At 35.7% G+C, this 14,430-nt stretch overlaps 1 protein-coding gene across 2 annotated transcripts in view; it reads left to right on the top strand.

The window, feature by feature from the left end:
- LOC123547340 (uncharacterized) overlaps positions 1 to 14,430 on the top strand; it is a 125,049-nt gene that overhangs the window by 61,403 nt on the left and 49,216 nt on the right. For both annotated transcript variants that reach the window (XM_053551627.1, XM_053551626.1), the window contains 5 exons: positions 2,108 to 2,286; positions 3,206 to 3,340; positions 5,206 to 5,332; positions 6,209 to 6,445; positions 8,976 to 9,266. In XM_053551627.1, the coding sequence (XP_053407602.1) occupies positions 2,108 to 2,286; positions 3,206 to 3,340; positions 5,206 to 5,332; positions 6,209 to 6,445; positions 8,976 to 9,266 (969 nt within the window). The remainder of the gene's footprint in view (positions 1 to 2,107; positions 2,287 to 3,205; positions 3,341 to 5,205; positions 5,333 to 6,208; positions 6,446 to 8,975; positions 9,267 to 14,430) is intronic.

Here is a 14,430-nt window from a genome sequence, read left to right as displayed (position 1 = left end):
AATGTGACGATTTACCACGACGTTTACGACAAACTTAATGTGTTTGTATATCCATTCTTCTGAAAACAAATAATGAACCTGTCTCCGATCTGATGCTTTATGGTTTAATAATGCAGAAATAATGAATAAATTGCCGCAGAAACGCTTCAAAACAATGATGCCTTAAAATGACAGCATTGACGTCATGATGTTATGTGTCCATTACCGCGCAAAATTAATAGCTTTTATTTTGGAAGTACGTAATTCTGTGCATTTTTTTATTGAACTATTTTCAGACAGCCATTATTTGCTGAAATATTTTTTATGAGTCTTTTGTTCTGAATAATAATCAATATTTTGCTTCTTTTATGTATTTATATTGAAAAGTTACGCGGAATTTAAGAAAATGTGTGATGGTAACCAATGTTATTTGGAATATAGTTGGTTGAAAGGTTACTTGTTACGGCCATTTCCAAATAAAAAACTGGCAGTTTGATTTGTAATACCTATTTTTCAGTTTCCGTTGATAATTTGTTACTTATATACTAAAAGTAAGCTCTAAAATTGATCAAATTTCAGTAGAAAATTGTGGTTTCTTGAATTGAATTGATGTTACCATGGAAACGAAGCCCGTGACCTATATATCTAAATGTAAAATTCAAAAGCGTTGACACTGGTTTATCTAAGGAACACAGCTTCGGCTTTTTATTTTCATTTCAACAATATCCATGAGAATAATAGGAGCATGCCAAACGATTTTTCTATGAAAAATGCAAGATGAAGGGTACTGCTGTAAGTATTTTAAGCTATGGAAGTTATTTAAACAAATGCAAATAAAACGAAATTATAACTTACGTTAGAAATAATATGTTTTAAAGCTACATTAACAAGAAAGATAATTTTATTCAATATTTTTTTGTAGGAAATAACGACAAAAAGCAAGATATAAGCTATTTTAAGCATCTCTGTTGCCATGGTTACTTTAAACTTTAAGAAAAAAGGGTACCATGTAAAGTGCTTGGTATTTTACTAATAATATTACCAAAATATTCCATGTTGGTCATTAACAGAATGGCACTGAAGCCGTCGAAAACCCCATTTTTATACATAGTTGTTTACCATGGAAACACGAGCCCCGCGACATATACATTTTAAGCTTATGATAGAAAGCTAGCGCACATACTAAAGTACAATTATCAATTATGCAGACTTCTACAAATATCAATGAAACTAAAAAACACTGAAAAGTGATAAATATCCATATTTTCCTCCTTCTTTCAATATATAATACCTTTGGAGGGTCATATTCTTCAAACCTGGATAAAAGTTTGAACTTGAAGGGACAGAGACAAACGAAATTGAGATTGTAGCAGTTAAAACTTCATATTACAAGAAATACAAAAAATCACTGCGGTTCAACTTATTTGAATTTACCCTGTTAACAAGGTAACCTACCTCCTTAAAGTTTTAAGAATGTTGTGTTTACTTCTATCTTTGACACCTGTCCATTTTAGAAATCTAGCAGGCTAAAGGCTTAGGCCAAAATCCACACATTTATAACCCCACGAAACAGCAGTTTTAGCCTAAACAATGAAATAAATAACTGCTAGATCTACTTAATAATAATAAAGACTTTATCTTAAGAGGCAACGGAATAGGGTAAAACCCAATCTTCCAAGCATGCCTCTTCATAATTATAAACATTATTTACAACAAAAACAAAAAAAAGTTCTCATAAATTGAAATGATATCATAGTATTACACATACATATTTGATACCATTTTCCACCTTGACAGTTACTTTTAAATGCCAGACATAATCTTCGTATTATATCTGTGAAAGTTAAGATATATACCTTATTTCTTTGTATCAGATATTAAACATGTTAAATTAATATATTTTTCACAAAATTTTCATCAGATACTGCATTTTATCCTGCTATCAATAGAAGATCATATTTTGATATTATTTGTTAAACAAACATAGCATGGTATTGTTCGCTGTGTAAACAATAACCAATATATTTCACTGCAATATTTTAATAATTCATTGAAAATTACATACATTCAAATTTTTATCATCTCGGAAGAAGAAGCTTTAACGTTTTTGTTTTTTTAATTATTACAGAAACTGGCCAGAAGTTGAGTCATGCTTTACTGCCATTATTGCTGAGTGCAGTCCCCGAGACAAGGTGGTTTTCCGGAAAGATATGGCAGCATTTGCTATCAGCATGGGGATTTCCAGAGATTGTTTGTCAGATATTGACATACCTGAAGAAGGTTGCCATATTCAGTTGGACACAGAAAGTATGTTTCACATGTTTTAATATGCCTCTACTTAATTACAGCTGAAATCATGTCTTCATAAAATGATAGGGTTATTATAACAGTACAGTGGAATCGTATTAATGCAAACATGCTTGGACCAGAAAAAAAAGTTTGGATTAGCAGGGTTTTGGATTAGAAAGGTTTCTATTTTAGACAGAAAGTTTTTGCTGTTTGTTACACATGATATGTATATCCATCTATTTGTGACAGGATTAATAAACATAATTAAAGTATAAGCACCATATAAATCTGTTAAGTCTGTGTCAATCTAACTTTTCAATATGAATTATAAAATCTTGATTTCACCATTTCTACATTCGCAGAAGGAAGCTAAAAAAGAGAATATTTTACATGTCTGGTTATTCTAATGATCTGGTTTAGTACCTCTTACAGAGAATCTGAATCAAATACCTCTTTTAAATGACCAAATTGCACAAAAATATGCACAGAAGGTACAGGACAAATCAGTTTATAAGTACATTGTATCAAATACTTGATTTGCAATGCTATATTCAACTCAAGTGGATTTTGCCAGACCTAGATCCAACAAGGGTCTTGCACTGAGTGTAATCCTGTCTTGCAAAATCCTTGAGAGCTGAATGCATCATTACAGATCAAGGTACCCTTTTATTATATACATACATATTTTTACTGTTATATCAGAATAAATGAAAGTGAAAGCTGCCCCTAACCCTTAACATGCCGGGCACAATTGATTCTACCTTTGTTACCAATGTAGATCTTGGTCAGACTGCACATCCAATGTTTTAGAAGATCAAATCTTGATACTGTTGGACAGTGAGTCTCGATCCATATTTGTATTCCAATCTACACCTTCAATTTATATTCTTAGAATTTTATATATTTGTTTTAACGTCAAAATTTGTATTTTATACAGACAACTGTGATATGTTCACCGGTTACTTGGACTGTTTAGCGCAAATTGAGGCACCAGAATTTGAGATAGAAACCCATAGCCGTATCAGTGATGTATTCACTGGTGTACTGAGCGGATACTGTTCAGAAGAACCAGGTTAGTCCTAATCTTTATATGAGCCACGCCATGTGAAAATCAACATAGTGCGTTTGCAAACAGCATGGATCCAGACCAGCCTGTGCATCCACGCAGTCCAGTCAGGATCCATGCTGTTGGCTTTCAAAGCCTATGGCAAATAGAGAAACAGTTAGCGAACATTTGAAAACAAGTTATATTCATTTTGAAAACAAATCTAGCGGTAGAGAATCATTATGGAAATTTTTGTGAATTTAACCCTTGTTTGGTATGATTTTTTGTATTTTGTTAAAAAGTCTTACATTTTTAAGTCAACTAAATTTATTAGATATAAAAAAATTTGATCCTGAAATTCAAAAATAACCATGTGCTATGAACTTCGTATGACATCATCTATTTCTGATGAGAGTCAGTGTGCTGATGTAGTGGTATGACCTGGTTAGGTAAACAAATGATGGGTTACCTCATAACTTAATGGACGCTACCATCAGAATATAAAAATAACATCAGTTAAGTTATGGTAGCCAGAACTGTTGTGAGGTTAGTCAGAAGTGGAAAGGCTGTAGGATTGAATCTGGGTTAAAATATGATTATTGGCGAAATTCTACATATTGACCTTCTTTGACGAAAGTGTGAGTACTTGAGTTACATTCTGGCTTGCAGTTGTTCTTTAACCTAAACTTGTTGATGTCTTGATTTATTTGTTCTTGTTTGTTTGTTGTTGTTGTAAATCATTCTAACTCCATACCAATCATATTTGAGCCGCGCCATGAGAAAACCAACATAGTGTATTTGTGACCAGCATGGATCCAGACCAGCCTGCACTGCACATCCACACAGTCTGGTCAGGATCCTTGCTAATTGCTAACAGTTTCTCTAAATGTGTTAGGCTTTGAAAGTGAACAGCATGGATCCTGACCAGACTGCGCGGATGCACTATGTTGGTTTTCTTATGGCATGGCTCATTTTATTGAAGATATACCAGTAAATACATTTTGTTTGTCAACACTTTTTATATTGGGGGGGGGGGGGGCGGGTTCATATAGTCTCTACCTTGTCAGTCCGTCCATCAATCCGTCCGTCCATGTCCAAAGGATAACTAAAAAATATTAAAGGTTCTAAGTTGTAACTTTATACAAGGATAGAGCTCATTGAGAGAAAGTGCAGTGACAAGGAACCATAACTCTAGGTGATACCATTTTGAATTGTCTTTCTTTTATGAAAACCTTGTCTGGGGCATAAATGAATATTATTTACTAGTTCACTCAAAATGTCAAATCAAAGAAAAACCATGTATATGCAATAGGGGCTGCATTTTACACCAGATATTCATGAAATTTGATCGGATTGTCTTGATGAAATCTAGGTCAAGTTTGAATATAGGTCATCTGGGTGCAGAAACTTGGTCACCTAGTCAAATCAAAGATAAACCTTGTGCATGCAATAGGGGCTGCATTTTTCACTGAATATTCATGAAATTTGATCAGAATCATTGTTTTGATGAAATATAAGTCAGGATCGATTAGACTAAGTATTCATCAGGGGTCAAGAACAAGGTCACCCTGTCAATTCAAAGAAAAACTTTATATAATTGCATGCAATAGGGGTTGCATTTTTCGTTGCTCAGGTGAGCAACCTAGGACTTTTTGGTCCACATGTTTAGTGGTAGTACACGTCTATACTGTATTCAGCTAAACATGTATACAGTATGTACTGTGTTAACCTAATGCATATTACTGTTAATGCACATAAAATTGTTAATTTTGTGCTAACATAAAATAGATGTAGTATTTATTCACGTTTTCAAATATGAAATTTGGGTCAAGAATATCTTTAAATGGAATGAGAAGTATTTCAACAGAGATATTTTTTTTCTTTATACACAGTGGTAGAAGATCCTGATGAAAGCTGTACTGTGACCCAGGATGAAATACAGTGTGTTGACGATTATGTATATGAGGTGACAAATGCCCTTTATCTGTCTCATAGTGGAAAAGAACGGCTTTGTCTGACGTGAGCTACTTTTTATACATGCTACAACTTTTAGTGAGATATGTAAAGTGCATGTACAGTATGTTTGTGATGTATTTAAGATCTAAAAAAAATTATCAGTTTTTGTATTCATGGTCAGTATCAGAAAAATGTAAAATATACCAAAATACAGACCTTGCTATCTTGTTTTGAACAATCAACACTAGAAAATAAAAACAAATTAGACATTAGAATATTCTACTAGTTGCACATGTGAAAAGCATGTGCCAAAGTGTTTCTTGCCACTCCTATCACAGGTCCATGCAGGGTAGGTGCCAAAAGATGCATCTGGGGTCTTACACCATCAGAAGCTGGAAAATTCACAATATCATCTAAATTGTGATGTGTGACAATACAGTAAAAACAGTTTAAGCAGTTTACAATATAAATACATTAATAAATTTTGTATTATAATATTGAGCAGATAATTTTGCCTGCTTCCCTTGAAGCTAGATAGTCTTGTCAAGCTTTAGGATTCCTGTTTAAACCTTGCCGGACTAAATTTCTAAAATGGACTGGTCCGTCATTCAATTTGGGCAGTACCACTCATTATTCAAAGTGGTGTTCACTGAAAATTCCCTGACTGAATAGCAAACAGTGCCGACCATGATCATGATCATGATGGTCTACACTGGTTGCAAAGGCAAAATCACTTGCCGCCAGTAGGCTAAAGGTTAAAATATCGTCATCATGTGTAGAAAAAAGATTTTTAGTATGAAAGCTTTGCTATTTCACACAAGACTGGATTGTTTTCTATATCAAGATACAGGATGCATGTTCTAAAACTTGATAACAAGAAAGCTTATCTTTACAAGAGCTTTAATACGATATTAATATGTTTATACCTTTACTATGCAGGTATAGAGTTAGTGAACTTGGCTGTTTCTCACGAAGACCAACATGTTCTCCGTCTCAACCAGCTGGACGTCTATGGGAAAGATATCGTATTGCAAAAGTTTACCTTCACCTCAGCGATGTTTGTAGACCGAAACCCTTTATATGCTCTACACAGTCCGCCTTGGCATGCATCACAGACTTGAGTGTAGCTATAACAAGTTACGACTACCACAAGGGAGATACATCAGTAGTCTGCAGGTAAGTGTTATATTCATTAATGATTAGAGTGTGAAACTATATATGAGCCATGCCATGAAAAAACCAACATAGTGGTTTTGCGACCTGCATGGATCCAGACCAACCTGCGCATCCGCGCAATCTGGTCAGGATCCATGCTGTTCGCTAACGGTTTCCCTAATAACAATAGGCTTTGAAAGCGAACAGCATGGATACTGACCAGACCATGCAGATGTGCAGGCTGGTCTGGATTCATGCTGGTTGCAAAGTACCATGTTGGTTTTCTCATGGCACAGCTCATATAAACTGTAACTATCACTTTAACTGAAGGACCGTAGGTATTCAGTTTAAAGGCATACGCTAGAGTCTCTGTAGATGAGATGGGTGAAGTTTTTCCCAAAAATAGAATTTCTTTAAACTTTGGATATTGAAGGCCAATCATCTCATATACAGAGACTCTAGCTTACGCCTTTAACCCTTAGCCTGCTGCAGGCGAATTTAACAGCCTTTGCAAACAGCTTGGAACCAGATCAGACGCTGATTAAATTGGCGTCTGATCAGGTTCCAAGCTGTTTGCTACTCTGACAATATTTCTTCCAGTTTTGGAGCAAATTGAATGAACTTTACAATTTTAGCAGACGACATTTCCAGCAGACGACAATTTATCTAGCATGCTAAAGGTTAACGTTCCATATTCTTATGGTGTAATTTTACAGAGATGTATGTTGCTGTAGAGTATACGTTCATGCCAAATTTCATTAAAATTTGTGCTAATGCTACAATGATAAATCTTTATGTAAAGTTGGCATTTTAAAGTCAGAGTCCAGATTCCAGACTTTACATGTTGATCAATATGGACAATATACATTATTGTATTACACATAGGCTTGCTGAATCTACAAGCTGAGTTGATATACTGCTCTTTTGTGATCTTTACACCATATCAGAAGTTGTTTTTACCTGGTGTTAATTTTTACTATTTTTATGACTAAAATAAATCCATAAAAATTTTAACTCCTATAAAATATCAGCATAAATTAAGAACCTAGTAGGTACATGATACTGACTAATACTACAGAGGCGGATAAACTTGTGTAGTTTTAATTCATGTCAGTTGGTTTGTTATACAGTCTAGGAAATGCTTTGTGCAGTCATGGCATTGAGTCATGTTTACAAAAATGGTACACAGAGGAAATTCTGAGTCAGTGCAAGGATTCATGCCTTAAAGGCGTACGCTAGAATTCCCTGTATATGAGACGGGCGAAAATTTTCCCAATAACAGAATTTCTTTAAACTTTGGATATCGAAGGACAATCATCTAAGAAACAAAAATATGCAATAAAAATCATAGGTCATCGGTATCGAAAAAGAGTTATCTGCCCTTGAAAAGGTCATTTTTGGGGGAAATGCCGTTTTCAAGGGCAGATAACTCTTTTTCGATACCGGTGACCTATGATTTTTATTGCATTTTTTTGTTTCTTAGATGATTGTCCTTCGATATCCAAAGTTTGAAGAAATTCTGTTATTGGGAAAATTTTCGCACCAAATTCTAGCATACGTCCTTAATGTAGAACCAATCACGTTGTTTCTGTCTATTTTTTGAGCAACTTCACTTGAAATAGTTGGTTCAGTACTGTGGTACAAACATTTGACAACCCTGACCTTATGATCCCACTGCTGAAGATGGAGGGATATACATTGTAGTTTTGGCATTGTCTTTCTGTCCATCCATCTTAATTTCCTTCCATCTGTCCAAAACCATATCAATGACATGCTGTGGTGTATTTAAATAAAACATGGAAGAAATGTTAATCAAGGGAAATGACACCTTGAAAGTTTCGGTCAGCAAGCTTTATTGTCCAGGGCGGATTGTATATTCTCTGTGACGATTCGCTTAAAGACATTGTGTCTAAAAATCATTCATCCTCCACCTCTGATAATTCATGTGGGGGAAGTTGAGGTACTGGTACAGAATCCATGAACACTGGTTAGGTTAACTGCCCACCGTTACATGACTGAAATACTGTTGGAAACCCAAAACAAACTTTTCTCATGCTTGACTGTAAAAAGTTGGAATGTCTTCAGAAGAATTTTAGGAACTGTATATTCTTCCGAGTCCATATCTGAACTGCTGGGTAAAATGAAAGCAGGTATTTCCTAATGTCTGCCCTCTCAATATTTGTAACTTTTATTACATGTCTCGATCACATGACCATGTTTTTCTTACATAATGGTTAACCGCTTATGATCTTGCTATTTTTGACAGACCTATATATAGAAAAATGTAGTGGAAACATTTAGCCCTTACTAACCGTTACAGTGGAGCTGAACAGGGGAACATTCGTGCAGAACGTGCAGAAGAGCAAATTTAAATAGAAAAACTAAACATGACAGTTGGTCAGTTTTTGGGGATTTGGGTTTAGAAAGGGTTGAGTTAAGAGTGGAATAATTATACATTGTACATTTTTAATGTTCTTTCTTTTTAAATCTAAACAGTTAAGATGAAAAAGAAATGAATTCAAAGCAGTATTTTTTATTTCGATGTTTTCAGCCAGTTGGAACGTACCCGATCATGCTTGCGACTTGCGCTGACAGCTTGTGACTCCAACCAGAAAGCGTCTATCATGTCAACATTTAAAGATGTGGAGTGCCTTGCGAAAGATATCTGCACATCTGATCAGTGGGAAAAACAAGATCCAGATGGAAAACCAGCTGAATGTTTCGATTATGCCCTCATTGCCGAGGACGCTCCATGCAGACCAATGCGGGCATTGGAATATGTCAGCAATTTTGAATGGGTGGCCAAGGATCCGTTTGCGATAAATCAAAAAGCAGCCAACCTGTAAGTAAGATAGGAGATATATTTGCCAACAAGAATACTTTTTAGCTCACCTGAGCACAAAGTGCTCATGGTGAGCTATAATTGTGATCACACTGTGTCCGTCGTCCATCATGCGGACATGCGTCCATCATCAACATTTGTGTTTAAATGACATCCTCTCCAAAACAAATAAATGGATTTTGATGAAACTTGGCCATGATGTTCCTTGGGTGGTCCTCTACCAAAGTTGTTCAAATGGTTCAGCTTGGTTGCACATAGGGGCTGCCAGAGCTAAAAGTAGAAAAAAACTTTGAACGACATCTCCTAAACCGATGGACCGATTTTAAAATATTTTCACACAAATGGTCCTTATGTCACTCTCTGCCAAGATTTTCAAGTTGTATGGATTCCTCAAAAAATATGGCCACTAGAGAGCATGGTCACTTTTCCCTATATGTATATAGTGGAAGCTTTAAACATCTTCTTGTATGAAACTGCTTGCCTGATTTTAGAATAATTTAAAAAAAATGGTCCTTGTGTGACCCTCTTCCAAGACTGTTGAACTTATTTTATTCATCAAAAAACATGGCTGCCAGAGGGCTTGGTCACTTTTTCCTATATGTATATAGTGGAAACTTTAAAAATCTTCTTGTGTGAAACTGCTTGCCTGATTTTAGAATAATTTTACACAAATGGTCCTTGTGTGACCCTCAGTCAAGAGTGTTCAAATTATTTTGATTCATCAAAAAACATGGCTGCCAGGGGGCGTGGTCACTTTTCCCTGTATGTATATAGTGGAAACTTTAAAAATCTTCTTGTGTGAAACTGCTAGCACGATTTTAGAATAATTTTACACAAATGGTCCTTGTGTGACCCTCTACCAAGGTTGTTCAGATTATTTTGATTTGTCAAAAAACTGGCTGCCAGAGGGCGTGGTCACTTTTCCCTATATGTGTATAGTGGAAACTTCAAAAATCTTCTTGTGGGAAACTGCTAGCCTGATTTTAAAATAATTTTACAAAAATTATTTTAATTCGTCAAAAACATGGCCACCAGAGGGTGTGGTCACTTTTCCCTATATGTATATAGTGGAAAATTTAAACATCTTCTTGAATGTGTGAAACTGCTAGCCCAATTTTAGAATAGTTTTAACACAAATGGTCCTTGTGTGACCCTCTACCAAGATTGTTTAAATTATTCTGATTCATCCAAAAAACATGGCTGCCAGGGGGCGTGGTCACTTTTCATCTCTGAATCAATAATAGCTAGAGCCTTAATATTTGGTGTGTGATATCAGATTCAGTTTGGTAATGTCTACCATAATTGTTAAAACTATTGCCCTAGGTTCAAAAGTGTGTGTGAGGCTAAGATAAAAGAAACATAACTCTGTATTTATACAAACACACTTGAAGCCTTGTACACAGGTGAACGCTTAAGGATCAGTGACACTCTTGTTTATTTTCTTTAAAAGCTAAAATCAGTGAATTGATTTGAGTTGGCAAATCTTTTTTTTTTATAAGAAAGTATGAGATATGATACCTGTGACACAGAAGTTTAACAAAATGACACATACTACACCTTCAAGAGGCATCAGAACGAGTTCCCAGTATTTGTGCAAGGCCAGCATATTAGCTGTCATTCAGTGCATACATAATCTGTATCGAAATACTTGACTTAAAATATATTGTGTTGAAAACTGCGGTAAGATTATCTAAGTAAGATCTGATACAACCAAACCTAGGTTATAACAACCTGTTACAGTTAAATTGGAGCAGTTAAGTAGTAATTACGTTGTTGACCGCTCAGCCAAGGAGTTGTTGGTTCAAGTCATACTGGGGTCACGTCCCTTGCTTCTTTATATGACGTAAGTCCTGGTTTTTTCAGGAAGTGGACTTGAGAGTGGTTCAAAAATTGTTGAAGCTTTCATCACAATGACATTAAACAAATTAGTATAAACTAAGAGTGACTACCTTGCTTAAAGGACTGCTAGTTTCATTTCAGAATCAACCATTCTACAATAAAATTTAATACAGACTACCCTCAAGTTTAACCACTTTTTGGCTCTTCCATTTATGGTCTTCTCAAACATATTTGACAGTGTTTTGATTCAAGAAAAATCAGTTTAACAGTTTCATTCAGTTTGTTTAAGCTCACCTGACAACATCTCCTCTAAAACTACTGAATGTCTTTTGATTAAACTTTACACAAATGATCTCTGGGTAGCCCTCTTCCAAAGTTATTAAATGGTTCCAGTTCTTTGAACATATGGGTCTGTTTAGTTAAAAATAGGTTTTCAGCTATCAGACTTTTCTGATCAAAAATCCTTTTCTCTAGAGCTTTGATATTTGGCATGTGATATAAGGGTTTGACTTTTGACTCTCTACCATAATTGTCCAAATTATTCCATATTACTCGACATAAAATAAGAACATGTACCATTCTTTGTATTTTATTTATCTCATTGTTATACTGTTAAATGTTTTAAGATCATATAACACATTATGACGAACAAATGACTTAAAATACTTGATTTCTAACTTAATATATTCTACATCTGCTAAGGTAAATGCATCAATAGATCTGAGAAAACATTGAAAAGTTAAGTTGGCATGTTTTTGGCCGCTCTATCTTCAAGCGAGAGGAGACCAGGCGCAAGCATGAGACAACACGCGATGCGATGACCCCTAAAAACCGCAGACGGCACCCAGCACACGGACCACACCCGAATGTATGACAGCAGACCTCAGCTCACCACGGCTCCGCACCAAAACGATGCCACAAAGCAAGTCAAGAGCTGCTACCAAACACTCGGTGCTAGAAAGCTGTCTGATATATGTCTGTGCTAAAACAAGAACGACAATATTGGCATTATTGTCCACGAAAACGGCACGCGTTAAATATTCATGAGACAGCCCAATTCTTCAGCTAGTAAAACTAAAATACGGCTGACCGGGCCTACCACACAAAACAGCGACTGATGCACCCCAGACACACTTCACCTTGCAAGAAGCAACGCAACATAGGCACCACACAACATTATAGTGAAGCATTACAGACAACGGAATGCAACCAGGGCCTCACCAGTACCATTGTGATGCATTACAGACACTTCATATCGCAAGAAACAACGCAACATAGGCATTACCAACACTATAGTGAAGCACTACGGACAACGGAATGCAACTTGGGCCTCACCAGTACCATAGTGATACATTACAGACACAACCTAGGTTTCGCCAATACTGTAATTATTCACTATAGAAGCTTCACTACGCAAAAAAGCAAAGCAACCTAGGCATCACCAGAACCTATAGTGGTGCACTACAACCACCTCACAAGCAAGCAACGCAACGCAATGCAATCTAGGACTCGCCAGTACTATAAGGACGAAATCCTAGTGACCCGAAGCAACTTCAGGTCAACCAACCTTAAATAGCAAGGTGCATCTTTTGCAATGAACAACCTTTGGTGCACTGTTTAAGACAATAATGCCCTTGTGATAGGCCCGATAAAGGCAAACATAGTTTCATCAAACTGAGTGGACGGTGTCCATAACTGACAGACGACAACGCTTATTACACTGAACTGTTCCGAATAAAATTCATCACACCAAACGCATAGATATATCTCTAGTTCGGCATCAACCGTATAAATCGCCACAAAACAAACACCCAACCGGTTATTGTTTAGCAATCTAATTAACTCGATCTCTCGCCTGATCCCCTCAATTCAACATTATTTGAGCGACAGTCCTAACATTTAAGGTATAATTATCGATTCATAAAAATTACATAACACAGAAATAACTGCCAGTGAGCCTTATCTTTTATCTAGAAGCTAAGATATAAATGAAAATACCTAAGCTAAAGTAATACACAAGTTCATGTAATTTCTTTTCCTATATATTCTTTTACAGAAAATGTCTTAAACATTAATTTAATTTCCGATATCCTAAAACAGCACACAGTTCCAGTTAAAAACATTCTAACGAATGCTGTTATTTATCAACACAATACACCTGAATTCCATAAATCGGGAACTATCCAAAAGTTAATTTCCAGGAAGTATCTACGGTACTTTGAAGTTCCTTCGACTTGGCTTCTATCACAGAACATTCATTCGTAACTTCTTTGAGTATGATTATAATTGGGATATCGGAGACTTCACAGTGTACGTTGCACTAACAGCTCACTGACATCTTCAATAAATGCCATATAAGAAATCGGTACCCTGAAAGTATAATACAAAACGCAGCAAATCTGACACAAATTTCTCCAAAATGTCAGGTCTTTCACCAAAAACTAAGTTAACCATAAAAAATTACTGCATTAGGAACTTTAGGGGTGTGGCGGGAGGGTAAGTTTATCTTTACTGAACGACATGTAGAAGAACAGTAGATTCTGTCAGTCAGTGTATAATAACGGTCTATTCGCCCTTTCAGACGCAATGTGAGAAATCTGCACGGGCTTTTTGCTTTTATATCGAACAACTGGCTGTGTTCTCGGCTCGCTGAACATGCACATCAGTACTGTATTGATAAAACGAGAACCAGTTCAACTGAATAATAAAGGCCGATTAATCCCGAATCCTTAGCAACTAACAAACATTTTAAGTCTCGAGGAATAAATGAAATTATTTTAAAGAAATAATTTATATTATTACCCTAAGGTCAATAAAATGGCCATGCCTGTGTCTGACATGTTCTTACTATAGGCTTATATATTAGAAAACTTGAAAATCTTCTTCTCTGAATCAATAATAGCTAGAGCCTTGATATTTGGCGTGTGATATCAGATTTGTAATGTCTACCGTAATTATTCAAATTATTGCCCTAGGTTCAAAAATGTTTGTGACATTGATTTCAACTCATTTTGATTTGAAGATTGAATACTGCTTAATGATTACACCGTATAACAGTTAAAATAATTTATTTCATCAACAATTTAATTCAAAGGTGCATTAATTGATCAAAGATGAAACCGAGTCTGCAATTTTCACTATTTGTCTTGTTCTCGGTGCTTCCGAGGGATCTACTTTCCAGATTTTATGTATATAATATAGGCATAAATAGAAGGAACCTAACTCTGTACTTATACAAACACACTAATTCTTGAAGCCTTGAACACAGGTGAGCGCTTAAGGGTCAATGACCCTCTTGTTTATTTTGTTGAAAATAATTCAGGTT

Source organism: Mercenaria mercenaria, chromosome 9, assembly GCF_021730395.1.
Source record: "Mercenaria mercenaria strain notata chromosome 9, MADL_Memer_1, whole genome shotgun sequence".
Lineage (NCBI taxonomy): Eukaryota > Metazoa > Mollusca > Bivalvia > Venerida > Veneridae > Mercenaria > Mercenaria mercenaria.
The sequence above is the reverse complement of the archived record's forward strand: the minus strand, read 5'-3'. Positions and strand labels throughout refer to the sequence as shown.